The sequence below is a fragment of the Trachurus japonicus genome, chromosome 8, assembly GCF_045865225.1.
Source record: "Trachurus japonicus isolate A0001 chromosome 8, Traja_1.0".
Classification (NCBI taxonomy): domain Eukaryota; kingdom Metazoa; phylum Chordata; class Actinopteri; order Carangiformes; family Carangidae; genus Trachurus; species Trachurus japonicus.
The window spans coordinates 23,725,352-23,742,030 of NC_140914.1; the positions used below are offsets into that span (position 1 = coordinate 23,725,352).

The window sequence follows — 16,679 nt, forward strand, 5'->3', positions numbered from 1 at the left end:
ACTTCATCTATATGACGATCCACGTCAGACGTCTCTGGTATATTCCACTTTTCCCGACTATCCCAACCCCCCGGATAAATGTTTTTTGTACTATCAAGTTAAAACTATCATATCTCTGGTTTTACGTGGTCCATCAAAGTCAAATAAGAACTGGGGGAGAGTTTCGAACTGCACTTTAAACTGAAGTTGACAGCAGCGCTCTAGGTGCTCTTGTCTTGTTTTTACGGCGCTTTGAAGACATCATGTGAAGACGTCATGTGACCGGCGTGATCATGGAGCCCCGAGGGTTCATAAGCTATAATAGTTTTCTCCCTTTGGACTCTTTGGGTCTCCCTCTTACACAAACCGTCAACACACCTTTCTCTGGGTTCATTCCTGATGTGGCCATGTCTTCACCAAACTAATTAACATTGATGACCATTTAACATCTACTTCTAACATCTCTAAACCTACATTCACCGCTGCTACGTACACCTGTGTGGGGATCACGGCCGCTGCTCACAGTGATCATTCAAAACTTACTTTTCTTCTTGCTCTGGGCGCTGGCTGGGGAGCTGCCGGCGCCTGTCGACCCTGACCCCTCCTCTTCCTCTTTGGGCTCTTTCTTCACCTCCGGCTTCTTGTCTTCACCCGTTGCTGCTGCCGTCGACGCCGCCGAAGACGCCGCCGAAGACGAAGACGTGTCCATGGGCTCGCCTTTACACCCGTCTCCAAATGGCTTCTCTTTCTTTATCTGAGAGGAAAATGGAAATGTCAGGATGATGTTTTCCTTCTCAATGTGATTATTTGGTATTTTCATACCATCAAGTGTCACTAAGTCAAAGTTGGATGATCTTACCTCTGGTTTCTCCTCCGTCTTCACGTCAGACTGACCCTTGCCCATTTTCCCCTTGCCCTCTCCTTGGGTGTCCGCCCCCTCGTCGTCCTCCTCCTGCTTCTTCACCTCCATTTTAACGTCTTCCTGGCTGGGAGCAGGACCATCTGCTGAAGTAAGCTGGGAGCTGGGATCTGAGCTGCTGTTGACTGAGGCCGGAGAGGATACCTGACCATCTGCTGTCAGGGAAGGCTTCGCCGACAGCTGAGACAAAAGGAAAAAGTGAAGTGAAGCCAGTGAAGTTTAGAAATGGCAAATTACAAACTATGAACGGGACACATTTGCCTCCGTTTGGTTCCCACACTCGTTCACCACCATCACCACTTTGATAATTTCATTCATCCTCACATTCAAGTACACTTTCTTTTAGTTTTTTCACTTTATGCACTTTTCCTACTCCCTGTGAGGATTCAAAAAGGAGCCAGAGCAATATTCAGGTATAAGCGAAGGCCAAGGCTACAGGAAAGCAACAAATCTGTTGTGGAAAAGGGGGCAAAGTGATGAAAGCAGCGTGATCTACTCACTGGGGTCTGGGGCAGCTGCAGTGGTACATGAGCGTTCTGGTTGGGCACCGAGGAGGCCTGACCTGACGGGGGTCCTGAGGAAGCCCCGCCCCCGGGCGTCTGTGGAAGCTGATTGGCTTTCTCAGAGTTCACCGACTGAACCGTCTGCCCTGACGGCTGCTGCTGCTGTGAAGCTTGTTGCTGCTGTTGTTGTTGTTGTTGTTGTTGCTGTTGTTGTTGCTGCTGTTGTTGTTGTTGTTGTTGCTGTTGTTGTTGTTGATGCTGCTGCTGCTGTTGTTGTTGTTGCTGCTGCTGCTGTTGTTGTTGCTGCTGCTGCTGCTGCTGCGGATGTTGTTGTTGCTGCTGCTGCTGCGGATGTTGTTGCTGCTGTGGATGTTGTTGCTGCTGCTGCTGCTGCTGCGGATGCTGTGGATGTTGCTGCTGCTGTGGAGGGGGCAGCTGTGGCGTGCCAGGCGTGTGTGGCTGTGGGGTCTGGGAGCCCGGTAACGTGGGGGGCGTCTGATGGGGTTGAGGCGTTAGGCTGCGTGCTGGTGAGGGGGAGTTTGTTCGTATGGATGCGCAGTGAGGGTAGGAGTTGGACTGGGTGGAGGATGGAGGCAGGGTAGGTAGAGGCCCAGCCCCACTGGCACTACCAGCCCCCATGGGGGGCCCGGGGGCTCCAGAGCCTGGAGCAGAAGAGTTGGACTGTGCTGCAGGGCTGCTGGCTGGGAGGGGAGGCGGCGTGGACATCCGATTCTGCTACAGAGGACGGGACACGGGGGTTAGGCTACAGAAGCTGAGCAAAGATCCCTGCTGGTTGCAACTAACTAAACAATCTTAAGAGCAGGAGAGAGGCCATTCAGACCAACACAGGTCTGACTAATAACAAGGTTTTATTAGGTATTCAACTGCAATTATTCAAATCTCTTAGTCTCTTAGACACCTAAAAAATGAATTAATTAAATACACAAGCCATAAATAATCAGTCTAAAAACTCTTAAAACTTTTGGATAGAGCCAATGAAAACCTGTAATCCGTTTCACAGAGCAGTCATGAATAATGTCAAAAATCCTGATGATGGTTCAGTTAATTATACAATATTCATCACTGCTCATCAATTTCTGCAAAGCGGCTCTGAGAGCCGGTGTCTGTGTTCGTCCTCATTTACATTAATTTGGCAGGTTTTCCGACATCCAACTGAAAATATATTTAGATTTCATTACATCCCGTGATCCTACAAAGATCCAAGTTCCACTTTACAGTCAAATTTATCAATTTGTAACGAGGCGTCAAACGTCATCAATCCTCACCGGTGGCACTGTGCTCTGTGGCCCTGGCTGGTTCATACCAACGGGACCAGAACCGAGTCCAGGACTGGACCCAGGAAACTGCCCTGGGGGGAGGTATTGATTCTGTAACTGTGTGGCATTGGGCTGGCCCATTCTTGCTGCTCCCATACCCATCTGTAAATGAGACAATATAGGGACAAATGAAGATAGAGACGAACATCATTACAGCCAACAGCTGCTTCTTCTGTGTTTTCTGTTCCTTTGTCTTCTGTGTGTGTCAAGGCTTTGATTTGTCACAACACTTTTGGACAGGATCTTTATTTGACAGCGGTGACGGGGATACCAACCTGGTTCATTGGAGAATTGATGGGAAGTGGAGGTGTTGACCTCTGAGCCATCGACTGCATACCCATCTGACCAAACTGGTTCATTCCTAAAAGGGAAGAGGGAGAGAAACAAGAAATAAAAGATTGGTAATGATCTTTAGGAAAGGCACAGTACGGTGGCATAACAGGCGGCGTTTATGTTCCAGTAAAGGCAGAGAGCACAGTCTGTCTGTCTGAATGTTGCGGTCCAATCAGGTACAGGTGTAAAAACAAGGTCACTTTTCTTACCTGTAACTTAAACATCGCACTGTGAGAGCTTTAAGAGCTAAGTTTTAACACAGTTGTCTAGTTGACGTGGTGAACATAGATGCTCACAGGTGAACCCATGTATTTACACGTACCTGCTGGGTTCTGCATCCTGCTGACCATCTGATTGGGTCCAGTGGGTCGGGCCATGGACGGATCAACATGAGGACCATCTGACAAGTTGAGAAAAGTTCAATGAAATCACAGATCTTCAATTCATCAAACAAAACCACTGACGACTCAATGAAAAATGAAACAAACCTACTTTCTCATGCGATTATTACATTTTTTTTTCTTTCTGAGAGTTATATTTGATCTAAGATTTGAAAAACACTGATCACCTTTGATGTTTGAAAACTTAAGCAGTCACACTCCTTTTTTATGATCTGAATGCCAGCAGTGTGTGTGTGTGTGTGTGTGCATTCGTGCGTGTCTATGTACATACTGAAGCGTGTGAGGGAGGTAAAGCCAGAATGTTTACTTACTTGGAGGTTGCCCCGGGGCCATGGGCGGCTGTCCCATGCTTGGAGGCACCTGTGGGAGCCCTGAGGAGTTTATTCCAGCCTGGCCGGGCATAATGCCCTGCTTCTGGAGCCGTGTCCTCCTCTTCTCCTCCAGCTCCTTTTGGATCTTGTAGATCTTCTCTGCCAGCAGGTGGTAGTACTCCGCCTGGACAGTGATGCAGCAGGAGGGAGAGAATGTGTTGATTTTATTTCTTTTTTATTACTGGGAACTAACAGTTGTGCCACATTACATGATGATCTGTGTTTGTTGTCGGTTTCTTACCCTGCTGTTGGCCGACTCGTACATGTCCCCCTCTACTTTCCGAGCGTAAGCCACCAGGTTCTCCATCCGCCGGTCTTTGAGTGCAGCTGGGTCAGGAGTGGGGAAGATGGCTTGCACGCTGCTTGCACACACACAAACAGGAGAGACACACAACTGCAATTAGCTTAGGTCAGAAATAACCAATTGATACCTATTGTTATTCAATATTCAAATTAGTCCCACGGCCGTGGTGAGAGCTTTTGTGGCGACTTGCAGGATGCAGCAGACTCACAGTTTGTGGACGAGGTGGTTGCGGAGGTCCTGCGTGATGTCTTCATGCCAAGACTTCCTCATGCCTGCAGCAGAAGGAGGAGTTGCCGTGGGCATGGAGCCCAGGTTCCCCACACCATCGTTCATCAAACTGAGGGAAAGAAAGGACAAGGGGGGTGAGGAGGAGGAGTAACTCTTCAGAAAGTCAGTTACATGACAACAACCAAACTTAGTAAAAAAGTAAACAACTGTGACCGATGAAATGAAGCCATACCTCTGTGCGTTCATGCTGTTGTGCAACATGGCGTCTGGCAGTAGGGTGGACTGAGGGTTGGGGGGCTGCACTCCCACTCCACCATTCACTCCCATAGAGTTTCCTCCTGAAAAGACACAGATGGAGTTTGAAGGACGCGTGTTTTTATTGGGAAACACAACAACGTTTGTGGGATGAAGCCGCTGCATCGGCGCGAGGTCAAGAATGAACATCCATGCTCGGTGATAATCACAGGAGGTTGCTCTATAATTTGTGACATGGACGGTAGCATTACAAACTAACCCATGGTGTTTAGAGTCCTCATCCCGGGCTGCCCCTGCATCCCCTGGTTTGGCATGTTGGCCTGTGGTTGCTGCTGTGGCATCTGGTTGCCCTGGTAAGTGAGGCCCAGTGCCGCATAGGCCCTCTCTATGGAGCTGGGGTCGATCTGGTTGGGAGGATTTAGATTTGGGGTGCTGGTCTGTCCACCTGGCACCCCCGAACCTAAAGAGTTCACCAAACCAACCCCTGCACTGTTGACAAGAGCTGTCAAGATGAGGAGAGAGGGAGGAGAAGATTGACGTTACAAAAAGGCAGAAGCAGAGATAATCAAGAGTGAGCATTTATAGATCAAGGCAACTGTCCTGCATTTGAATTAGTAAAATTAGTTACAGGATTCTTTATCATTTCACGATAGATCATGTTTAATAACCACAAGCATGTGTAGTACTCAGAAATAGACAGAGTCATAGACACTCACACTGCTGGTTCCTCTTGTCTCCGGCGTTTTTCAATGGCAGGCACACAGGACAGTCGTGTCGTGTGCAGTTCTTCCAATGAGAGATGATCTGTCTGGATGAGGCACAGTGTGCCACTGGGGGAGAAGAGACAAAAGGAGAGAAAAGTTTGAGAAAGGGGAAGATAAGTGAAACAGTGAGAAGAGGGAGAACAAGTGAAAATGTGACAGAGTGAAGGAGGGAGAAAACTAATGAGACAAGAAAAGGATGAGGGAAAGAACGAAAACTTCACGAGTGAAAGGAAGAGAAAGAAGCCAGAGACCGAGAAAGTTATTGTACAAGTCGTTCGGTAGAATAACACCATGTCCAGATGGCGACTCGATGAGTGCAGGAGCAAGGAAAAATGATAGTACAACAGCCACCTAGAGAGGAATAACTCACTGTGGGACAATGAAAAGCTGGGAGGGAAACCAAGGGGGGTATAAACAACAAACAAGAACAGGCAAAAAAAGGGGAAATTGCTACAGATACATTATAACTTTACAGCTTTAAACACCGCCTAGTGTTCGTGTTATAAACCACACACCATAAAACCAACAATCAGCATAATTCAGCGGACTCACCCTGGCAGGACTTGCCAGCCTGGCAATGAGTCATGTGGTTGAGCACATTCTTCATGGTGCGGCAGTGCGGCAGGTTGCACTGCCGAACCTCGCCGTTGGCCTGCTCTCTCCGCTGGCACTTGTGTGCGTGGAGCAATAGGACCAGCTGCTGTTGAATCAGCTTCCGCTTCTCGGGGTCCGCAGTAGGGGGCGCTGTGCCGGGACCTGCCCCTACGGCATTGAGCCCAACCTGGGCCGCTCCCACTGCTGCTGCTCCGCCGACCGCTACGCCACCGACCGCTCCAGGCTGCTGCTGCTGAGAGGCCTTGAGGCGAAGAGGAGAGAGGCGGGAAAGACGGTGTTTGAGAACGACCAGGTACGACGGGACGACTTCCTACGACCATTTTAGGACCGGATTGGCCACCAACAAATCAATTCAATTTTCTGTTTTTTTTTCCCAAGACGAGTGTTCAGAAAACTAATGGGGGCATTTGACCCCTTAAATTTAAGACAGTGCAAGTACATTTTTTATGTACTAGCGCATGTGCAAACAATAAATTTACCTTTTTTTTAACACTGGTAAAACATGAAGAACTCAAAGAACTCAAAGAATCTGGAATCGGCCAAGCCAATGTATGTGAGGATCATGAATGTAAAGAAAATGTTACATACATTTGCTTTGCAAGTCGATTTACGTTGTGCGCCCCTAAATTTTCTGCTTGTGTTCCTAAAATTTTAAGTAAGGGGCCGCTGTGCTCCCAGTAAAAAATGTTAGTCACTCTGGAGCCCTGAACACTTGTATGTGGATGTTTAGTCAGACTGACCATGTGTAAAAAGACAATTGTTGTGTTTATTAGAAATAGATGACGTCATTACTGTTGTAAGAACGGGTAAAAGGCTTTACTAATGACTTCCGTTTAAAATCCAAAACATATACATGATTCAACAATCAAACACTCTCAAACGCTCAGTGAAGAAAGGAGCAAAATGTCTATTTAAGAACTGGGCTTCAAGCTATTTTGTAATTAAAAACAGGAAAACCATCTAAAAAGGACGAGTGCGCTTCTACTCTGTTGAAAAAAACAAACAAAAAAAAAACAGTCTGCATTTAATTAAAGCCAAATCACAATAAGCACAACAAACAACTCAAGCTTGTAATGAAACCGTCCTCTGTCGACTACTGGTAGCCTCTTTGAGTGGACGGTGATTGGAGACTGACAGACACCAGACAGAAGTCCACCTTTCATTAGGACCATTGCCGTTTGAGTTGATGCATGTGACGGAGCGAGATGGGGGATGCACAGGGGAAACAACGGCTCAGGGAGAACATGCACTCACTGATTTAATCAAGAATTTAAATTAGTTAAAATTAAAAACCTAGAGGCAATTCTTTGTATCAAGGTCATGAATGTTTATCCATACATTCATGTACAGACTTTCACTGCAGGCTGACGGGACATTTATCCGCTGCATGTGGTTGGTCCTAAACCTTAACAGGGATTCATTTCTCTGAGGTTATTGTTAACAGTGATTTAAGCTACTTCTTCATTGAAATGCCACACGATGCAACCATGTCAGTGATGTTCCCCCTGACCGCCCAGGCAGTTTGCTAAGGCTGCTTCCCCTTTGAGACCAGTGCAAGCTCTTCTACTAAAATATGTGTAAATCTGTATCGTAGACTATTTAAGCTGCTGGTTGGTTTCTTGCTGTCATTTGCAGAATGGTCTATAAAAGTGAGCTTCTTACAAAATACACTGGCGCTGGTGCTGTAATATACACAATACAACGGACCCCCAACACTTAGTCTCCCACAACTGCTGGGGCAGGAATTACACAACAGACCTCACACAAAACATTCACTCTCTTACTTTTCTCCTCCAAGTCACATGCAATTCTCAACTGCACAAACATAAATGTTGCTTCAACTTGATAAATGCTGCCTCGTCGTGAGCGAGTGCCCTCTCCCGAGATTTCATTATTTTCACTGACAATGCTGCCATGTTACTACACAACATTGTCTGTGTCACTTAAATGTTACCAAAACATAAAAAGAGCGTGTTCAGCTGTAAAAATCTGAAGTCCTGCTGTCAGGATTCAGCGGATGTAAAACATAACAAATTAATCAGAGTTAGTGGTGGTGGGGCCTGATAAAAAAAAATCCCCACGGTTCTCAAAGCGTCTTCACAGAGCTGCACAAGCGTTTAGACATTAGGTGGGAGTGATCCAACAGGAAGCTGGATTCACAAGTTCTTACTAAAGCAAAGTTGCCCATGATCTAGGTGGGAGTCAGTTAACAGTGCCTGACAGCCATACAGATGATACCAAGTGTAATTTTCTTTCTTTTCTGCACAGTGTTTACATTTTGTCGAGCTTTTGTTGGCAGAGAAACTGGTTCATCTACCTCTTCCATTCACTCACACTCGCACACAAAATTATAATAAGCTATCTGCTTAGGACTGATCCAGCTCTGCAATTAGGTCTTGCCCTTTATTTGTCAGTGAGCTCTCTGTGTGTGTGTGTGTGTGTGTGCGTGTGTATCCATTTGGATGTAAAGGGAGAACTATGTCAAAAGGTTCAATATGAATAAGTGGATGCAAAAGTATGTATATTTAGTTCTACTTTTAGCCATTCAATAGACTCATTTAAACTGCTTAATCTGCAGCAATATAAGAGGCCTCTGTTTTGGCTGCAGAGTTTATCCACTTGTACGACACAGAAATAAAAAAATATCCTACCATCCCAGGCATGCCTTGACCCGGTGGCACCTTCTTGTCCATGTTGAACTGACTGGACATATTGTTGGGTAGACCTGCCTTGTTCTGGAGCTGTGGGCCCAGCCCTGCTCCAGACAGCCCCTGGCCAGCAGACTGGCCGTACGGACCGCCATAGGGGCCCGCATTGGCCATCATATTCATCTGGTAGGCAGTGAGAGAACGAGAGAGATAGGAAGGAAATGAGACAGAGTGAGAGACAGGAAGGAGCAGCAGAGAGACGGGAAGACAATAAGAGCAGAGGGGGAAATAAATTTAGAAGATCATTACTTTATATTATCTGTGAACCGATGATTTAAAACAGACAGTCAACTCATATTCAAACACAGTAAGTAATGCAGGAGGTTTTACAATGTCGCGTCGCATGATAATATCACTGAGGAAACTGTGCTGGAAGGACAACAGGAAATCACTTTCCAAATAGTACTGGTAATTCATTTTTTTTTATAATTAGTCTAATCAGTCAGTCACAATGTTACTCTTCTGTTCACAAGTGGTTAATTCAGGCTTTGAAATAAAGTTCATTTCCAGCTATGGTCGAGGAACAGTATTTTTAATATGATACTGAAGTTGCAAAAAAAAAAAAAATCTTCAATTTATGGCTGAGAATACGTTAAAGCTGTTTCAATACAAGCGACAACATGAAGTGGTTTGTCAACTGTTAAAAGTCTCATTACGCAGTTCATCTCTGCATCTGAGCTTCATGTGAAAAAACCTGCTGACTGGGTTTAATGTTGCTCCAAAACTATATCACTTCTTCCATCTGCAACCGGCACGAGCAGTAAAAAACAACGACGTTTGGAACACAAATATATTCTTTACAGATGTTTGCAGCAACTTCAACTGTCATATTCCCGTGCATATACGAGATAGTGGGCTGTAAAACATTATAAAAACAAATCCTGCGTTTGTTAGCGCACAGTGAGGCGACAGTCTTACGGAACACCTCGATTAAACCACTTAACACAGCCGATCGCAGTATTTCCTTCACACCTTTAGAACACAATCACAACGGTCGTGTGGCATATCGACAAGCAAGGAGGTTAACCGTCAATACCACAGTGAACAGAGCGATGCATCTCCCAGTCCAACATAACCACACTCATAGTAGCACCTGCGCTGGAGAACGTGTCTTCACACGAGCAACTACTGCAGGTTGACTTCAGTCTACGGCTTCGCTCGGCTTTGACAAGTTGTTGCTGGGGGTTTTTTGTGCTGTAAAGCTGAAAATACTGTTTCACTAAATCAATCCCATGTCTAAATATTTGATAGGGTGAAATTGCCATTAGTTAGTCTTCCTTTAGTCTCTCTGGGTTGAACTCAGGAGAGGTCAAATATATAAAACCCCAACCAGTTAGACACATCTCCACTGAGTTTACCAGCAATGTATTCAGTGATTGAGCTGTAACTAATTAATTCAAAATTCTGGTATTTGATACAGGTGTAGGATTCAGCGGAGCATCAAAACCACACTTTGTTTGGACAGACATTTTTTATACAGACTTTTTTTTTTTTTTTTACCACAAAAGATAATTGCCTGTGCATGTCCTGATTGGCCCTGTTGCTTCATCCATGCTTACCTTGTTCAGTGCTCCAGGTTGCTGTGGTCTCATCCCTGCTTGACCCCCTGGTCCCATTGGCTGCCCGCCCTGCTGCTGCAGGGTCTCCGCCAACAGGTTACTATTGTTGCCCAGGCCTGCATTGCCAGGGTAACCCATTCTTGGTGAGCCATTCATGACTTGCCCCCCCATCAGCCCTTGTTGCTGCTGTCCAGTGTTGCCCTTCTGGGCACCCATCATGGCAGCTGCCCGGTTGAGAGCTGCAACACCTCCAACCATCCCAACCTGCTGCATTAGTCCAGGCTGTGGTTGCTGGCCCTGGGGGGGCATGCCTTGAGGTCCGCCAGGGGCAACCCCAACACCCCCCATCATGCCCATGGAAGCCCCAGGTGCTGTGCTGTTGGAAGTAGGGACACCCTGCTGTGGCGGTGCCCCAGCACGCAATAGTTCAGACAGCTGTTTGTGTTTCGCAGCAGCGTCCTGACCCCCTCCCACACCGATCCCTCCAAGACTGGTATGGAGTTGACTGGCATCCCCTCCGTTGGTCAGCCCCAGATCCGAGGAACTGATGAGCTCATCCGGAAGGTCGTGCTCCAGGTCAAAGAGTGAACCGAAATCTACACATGCGGAAAGAGAAACAAAAATCTTAGCGTCACACCAGCAAGAAGTATTAAGATTTGAATTCCAGAGTTGACATCTGGGAGGAAAAAATATATACATTAATGATTTGCGCAGTTAATGTCTTTGATTTTTAAGTGTGGTACATCTCTGACATTAATTTTAAAAACTATTTGGAGCCCTGGGCCAGACAGCCAGTGGGTCGGTAGCTTCAAACAGCCTGGACTTCCCTCATGTGCATCAGTTTGTGGTTTGATGTGGTGCCAAACATGGAGAGTGAACGGAGTAGGGTCAGGGTGAGAAGCCGCAGAGGGGTAAACACTACTGTACCTAGGTAGGTGTATGAATTGGACTCAGAGTTACGTTGCAGCAGAGCATGGACGGGACACAAGCATCAAAAGTCAAATCCACAGAAACAGGAGGCAAATTAAAAGAGAAGGTAATTTAAGAGTGCACTTGAATACACTGAAAATAAATATGTTTTTTTCCCCTTTTTATCCAGTACTGGACAGAAAATACAGAAACAAATCAAGTTATTCTCCTCGGATGGAAGAAAAAAAAAACTATCAAGTTAATTTATAGTAGAGAGCAGCTCCACACTGAACTCCTAAATCATTGTTTCTCTGTCTTGTCTATTCACAACAAGATGCAACTAGATGTGATGAAGAGGAGTTTACAGCTCCTGGCTCCACATGTGCACACGAAATGGTTTGCAGAGACGGTGTAACTCGCCAAAAAGGTGAAAAGAAAATTCAAGTGAGCTGTCTTGGGTTAAGTGTTGGCCTTTTCACATAGTGTCGGCTTATACTGAAAAGTAAAGTGCGAGGAGTGCAGCGCAGTGTCGCCGTGCAGCATCAAACAATGGAGGGGGAACAAGAAAGGGCTTCGTCGGAGGCACAATTGAGATCATAGTAAAAGCGTCTGAACAAAAGACATGAAAGAAAGCGTTTCAGAGACTGCGACTGACTTTGCTCTTTTTACTTAAATAAAAAAAAACAACAACAACAGCGTAGAAACGCAGTTAAAATTGAGAAACAGCTCCCAACTGCGCTCAGCTCGGTAACTTTAATGAAGTGTTGAACAATAGCTGGCTGCTGGCTGTGTACGACAACAACAACTCACTAACACGGAGCATATCCACCGCTAACAACGCGTTAAGTATTCATGGGCCCTAAAAGACTTTCTCTACATCGCCAGAGAGAGTTAGCAGCAGCCATAAAGTCGTCTCTCCCCCTCTCTGTGTCTGTGGCGACCACCGCGGTTTAGCCGATCATCGCCTGTTTCCTCTGCTAACCAGCTGTGAGCCTTTAGCCTGCGTTAGCTAGCCGTCTGTTACCGCTACTTTCTACTAAAGCTGCTGTGAAAAGTGTGGTTTTTTGCGTCTTTGTTTGCGGATTATCCGTGAAGCTCGTCGTTTCACGTGTATATGCCCCCACACTTTCATTTAATTAACTTTTCAAGTGGCTGAGCAAGTTGAAGAGAGCTGGGGTGACTCTGCTCTTCCATTGTTTGGAGGTGGATGTTTTAGTTGGAGGCTAGTTGGTTAGCCTGTTGAGGCTAACATCAAAACACCACCGCTACAAAAAAGTTAAAGCTGCTACACACCGAAACTACACCACATTTCTCCTCGAGCCATCCAGATTCTCAAACTAGACCTTTTTTTAAACCCAAAAGTACAAATGTATCCACGTTTAAATGCATCAATTATGAAGCAGCTCTTGTTTGAGACCAACTTGTGCAACTCTGCAGACTTCATCAGAGACTCACCAGTAATTAATACACAAACAAAACAGTCAAGGATGTTTTTTTTTGTTTTCTCTGCAACTCAGTAACGCATGCAATTTATATTTACCGTTTCCATCACTGGCAGAGACCGACAGAGCTGGAGAGGACAGCTTGGGCCTCTTGGCTGAAGGCGGGCCGGACTCCAGGACATTATCGGCCATATTTTTGACGAATTAAAAAAAAAAAGATGCTGTAGATCCGCGGAGGGCAGACGTATTTCCCTTATTTGCGTCTCCTTTATCCCTTTAAGAAACACTTGTGATCGTTCCCCCACCGCTCGGGGGGGACGGCAGGGGAGAAGACAGCAGCGCTGAACTCCTTCCCTCACAGTTTATCCCTATCTGCAGATACCAGTCCCCCTCCCCTGTCGGAGATTGTGTTTCTTCACAGATTTGAAGAGGAGGAGGTGGGAAGGTGGAGTCGCTGAAAAAAAGGCAAGCGTGCGGCCCTCTGTCAACCTCATGTAGCCTCTTCTGCGACACAAAAACTGTCCCAGGATCCGTCCTCCGTGGTGCACTCAGTCCTGCCCGCCATAGTCGGCGGAGAAATCCTGTGTTTCAGGTCTGCAGCGCTCCGGTGGAGAGGCTCGGTGTCTGGGCACGGAAACGGTGAATGTGATCCAAAAACACGAGCCAGGAGTTAAGTCCTGTGTTAACTTCTGCAGGCCGATGGCTCATGCAACAGTTACGGGATCCTCGGTTGCGTTTACCAGTCTCCTCACCTGGCCAGGCATCTCACCACTGATCCCGATGCCACCGGTTTATCTCCAAACCACAGAGCCGGTCAGCCGGCGTGGAGACCACCAGCTCCAGCGGCTGCAGCTTTAAAACACAGCTGAAGCCTGAGTGGGACTCTCGAGTGCAACACCGAGAAAAACAACTTGCACTGTCTCTGACTGTATCTGAATAATAAAAAAAAACACTAACAGTTCCGCAGAGCGATGGAAACACAGGAGTCCCCAACACTTGCAGTTAACTGTGATAAAGGGAAAAACCTCTCACGGATGTCTATTCCCATGCACAAGCTCCGTGTTGCATGTGCATGCAGACTAAATTGTGCACTTAGTGTGTGACCATGCAAGGCACTGGGTCAGGAGGAACATACTCGTATTGCACATTTGGTTGTTGCAACCGTTTTTGCGCGATGATGCCTCTTGCAGTCAGCGGGGTTGGCAAAGGTGGAGGATAGAAAATCTTGTCCCCCCCACCCCCTTAAAAAAAAAATCACTGCTCTTGTGCAATCGATTCTGATGCAGACTTTATTTTATTTGACAGATCAGTTCTTGGGGGCAATCACAGCGCTAATTGCCAATCAGCGGGCAGTCAGATTGATCCAATTAGTTTTTATTTTGCAGAGGACGATCTGTGTGGTTACTTATCTTGTGCTCCAGAAGAGGTTCCTCCTTCTCCTCCTCCTCCGATTCTCGCTTGGGGTTTTTTTTTTTTTTTTTTTAAACTCTTTAAGAAATCTCAGATACCGAAAAGGAGTGATTGATATTCCACAAAATATACCCGTCAATCAATCAATCACTGCTTATAGGATGTCTTCTTGACCATGCATGCGAGGAGAAACAGAAAGCTCTTTAAAAAACACACACACACAGGAGCACAGCGCTACGGCGACACGAGAAAAATGTGATCACATCTGACGGTGGGTCGCTAAGAAAAATTATGGCTATTTCGAAAGCGGAAAGCTTCAGATCGGCACAATGATGTTGACACCCCCCCACCCTCCCCTAAAATATTTTGGGCTGACAAAATCCTCTCATTGACTCTTTGTGATGGAGGATGCCCCCCCTTCGTGTTGATCCTGGCAATTTTCCCCTTCTCTTTAAACCCGTCTTTCTTTCCACCTCTCCCTTCTGCCCGGCAGCAATTTATTTATATAATTGTCTATGCGGGCTCTTTCCTTCCTCCGCGACGGACACATAATGATTTTTCATGTTGGTGTTTTCCCCCTTCTTTTTTCTCTCGCAGGTTTTTCCTCGTTATGATGATATATCGCTCTCTTCCGCCTCTCCTCTCCGTCTCCGCTCCGCAAAACACCCCCTTCCTTGGATTTTTCGGAGTATTTCCTTCTCATGCATACATATATATATCACCGACTCGGTTTTCCCTCCACTGACGTCTTTATCTTTTTTTCCTTTTTTTGTCGGTGGCGCTTTGGTTCCCTTGATAACACCGACAGGATTTCGCCACTCTTTCCTCCCCCGGCGGTTCCCGGAGCGGCTGTCGTCGGTCGCCGGACTGAGTCGCTCCTTCTCTCGGTTATCTCCTCCTGTTTCTGACGGTCGGACAAACAAAATGGCGGCTTGTTGTTTCTACTCCTCTGATACGGGGGGAGGGTTGGAGGTACAGCAACATTAGGCGTGAAGGGGAGGAGGGAGGGACGGAGGGAGGAAGGGAAGAAGAGGGGAGGTTGTCTTCGTAGGTGTTCGGGATTGTCCGGAAACCGGTTCCGTAAACTGTCGGCAGTCGGAGAGTTCAATCTGTAGGGGACAGTGGTGCTCCACTTTAATCTCGCTCAGTCAGCTACAGTAGCGCTGTACTGTACAGTTTCTAGGGTATTTGCAATTAAAGCCATTCTAGATGCACTCACATCGCTGCATCTAATATTAAATATTATGGTCTACTCTTATTGGCAGCCATGCAGGTTAACCTATCTGAGTTGGGCCGCCTGCCTCCCCACATCCCAGAAGTACTGACCAAGAACAATATAAACTGAATTAATTCAAAATGTAGAGAACATTTTCACCTGGGAATTGACATTAGGAAGTCCACTTTCTAGTCTTCCTAACTGGATACATAAAATCAAATGACACGATTACTGGGTTGGTATCCTAACATCAGTCTACTGATGAAGGAATGTGGACTTTGCATTGGGATTATAATGTTAAACAAAATAGTCAGTGTCATAAAACTAGATTTTAAATGTAGGACCCCTCCACAAATGACCACAGTGACATGTGGTAAACCTGGGGATTTGCAGCCCCCCAGGGGGCTGTGGGCTGTGCGCTCTGGGCGGTTGTTCACTTTGCCCAGGAGGCAAACCTGCCCAATATTATTCTACTACATTTAGCCGACAGGTAGTTACCACTTGCGTTATAGTTCAAGATTTTTCATTTCAAAACATCTAATCAGTTACTGTGATGTGAGTTGAAGAAACCATTAGAACCTGAAAAAGCCTTTTGGATGAGAGATGAATCGTGAACTCCAGAAGTCGTGAAGTCCAGTTTTCAATCTTACCATTTAACAAGTATAAAGCTTCAGTCAAACTGGTTGTCACCTATCAATGCATCAACATAATCCACTTCATAATAATTTCACACCAGGAGAGGAGCAGTTCTACATAATAAGCTCATTTTATGTGTAAGATAGTATAATTTGCCTATAATAGCCTTTACTGAATTACTTTTGTAGATTTTTTTTAAATGCAGGGCCTTTACTTGTGTATTTTTTATGACAAAAGTGAAAGAAATGTTGTTATAGGATTATTATTGCTTATGCATCATGTATAAGCAATAATAATCCTATAACAACATTTCAACATTACACTGAGTGGCAAGTAAAATGTTTCAACTGTTGGAGTTAACTAGTTCACATACTACTGTAGTTGCATCTATGACAATTCATCATATTCTGTAAAATAATCTCTCAAAGTAATCAGTATCTGCCACCTGCCACTAAAATATGAATTTGCAAATATTTTTTAATTTAAGAAGTTTAATAACTGGAATAAATCAAGATCTCCTTCCCTGAAAAGTACATTTTCAGTGTTTGTGCTCTGCAGGGTTCAAGTTTCCTCATCCCGCACATGTAAGTATAAGTTGTTTAAGATGAACTACTGCTCGCCTCAAAAAGAGTCGTGATGTCACAGTGTGTTGGGGGACATGCACCACAAAGACACAATATCAACTTGTGTGTATTTCCCTGAACTAAACTGGGGCCAACCCTGACCAGGCTCTCAGGAAAATATAACCACTGTGTATATAACACACAGAAAGTGGGAGAACAGTGGGGTC

General features: G+C 45.8%; 1 protein-coding gene across 10 annotated transcripts in view; it reads right to left on the minus strand.

The window, feature by feature from the left end:
* Nucleotides 1-14,993, minus strand: part of ep300b (EP300 lysine acetyltransferase b) — a 31,440-nt gene extending 16,447 nt beyond the window's left edge. For 4 of the 10 annotated variants that reach the window (XM_085784793.1, XM_085784791.1, XM_085784790.1 and 1 more), the window contains exons 1-16: nt 12,726-14,993; nt 10,277-10,872; nt 8,661-8,840; nt 5,947-6,250; nt 5,347-5,460; nt 4,890-5,132; nt 4,608-4,713; nt 4,356-4,484; nt 4,085-4,202; nt 3,784-3,967; nt 3,394-3,471; nt 3,014-3,099; nt 2,688-2,840; nt 1,399-2,136; nt 839-1,078; nt 523-733 (exon numbers count right to left, since the gene is read on the minus strand). In XM_085784793.1, coding sequence (XP_085640919.1) covers nt 523-733; nt 839-1,078; nt 1,399-2,136; nt 2,688-2,840; nt 3,014-3,099; nt 3,394-3,471; nt 3,784-3,967; nt 4,085-4,202; nt 4,356-4,484; nt 4,608-4,713; nt 4,890-5,132; nt 5,347-5,460; nt 5,947-6,250; nt 8,661-8,840; nt 10,277-10,872; nt 12,726-12,819 — 3,574 coding nt within the window. In that variant the 5' untranslated portion in view covers nt 12,820-14,993. The remainder of the gene's footprint in view (nt 1-522; nt 734-838; nt 1,079-1,398; nt 2,137-2,687; nt 2,841-3,013; nt 3,100-3,393; nt 3,472-3,783; nt 3,968-4,084; nt 4,203-4,355; nt 4,485-4,607; nt 4,714-4,889; nt 5,133-5,346; nt 5,461-5,946; nt 6,251-8,660; nt 8,841-10,276; nt 10,873-12,725) is intronic. The other 6 variants (XM_085784795.1, XM_085784792.1, XM_085784788.1 and 3 more) reach the window with 3 other exon arrangements.
* Nucleotides 14,994-16,679: the final 1,686 nt, after the last annotated feature.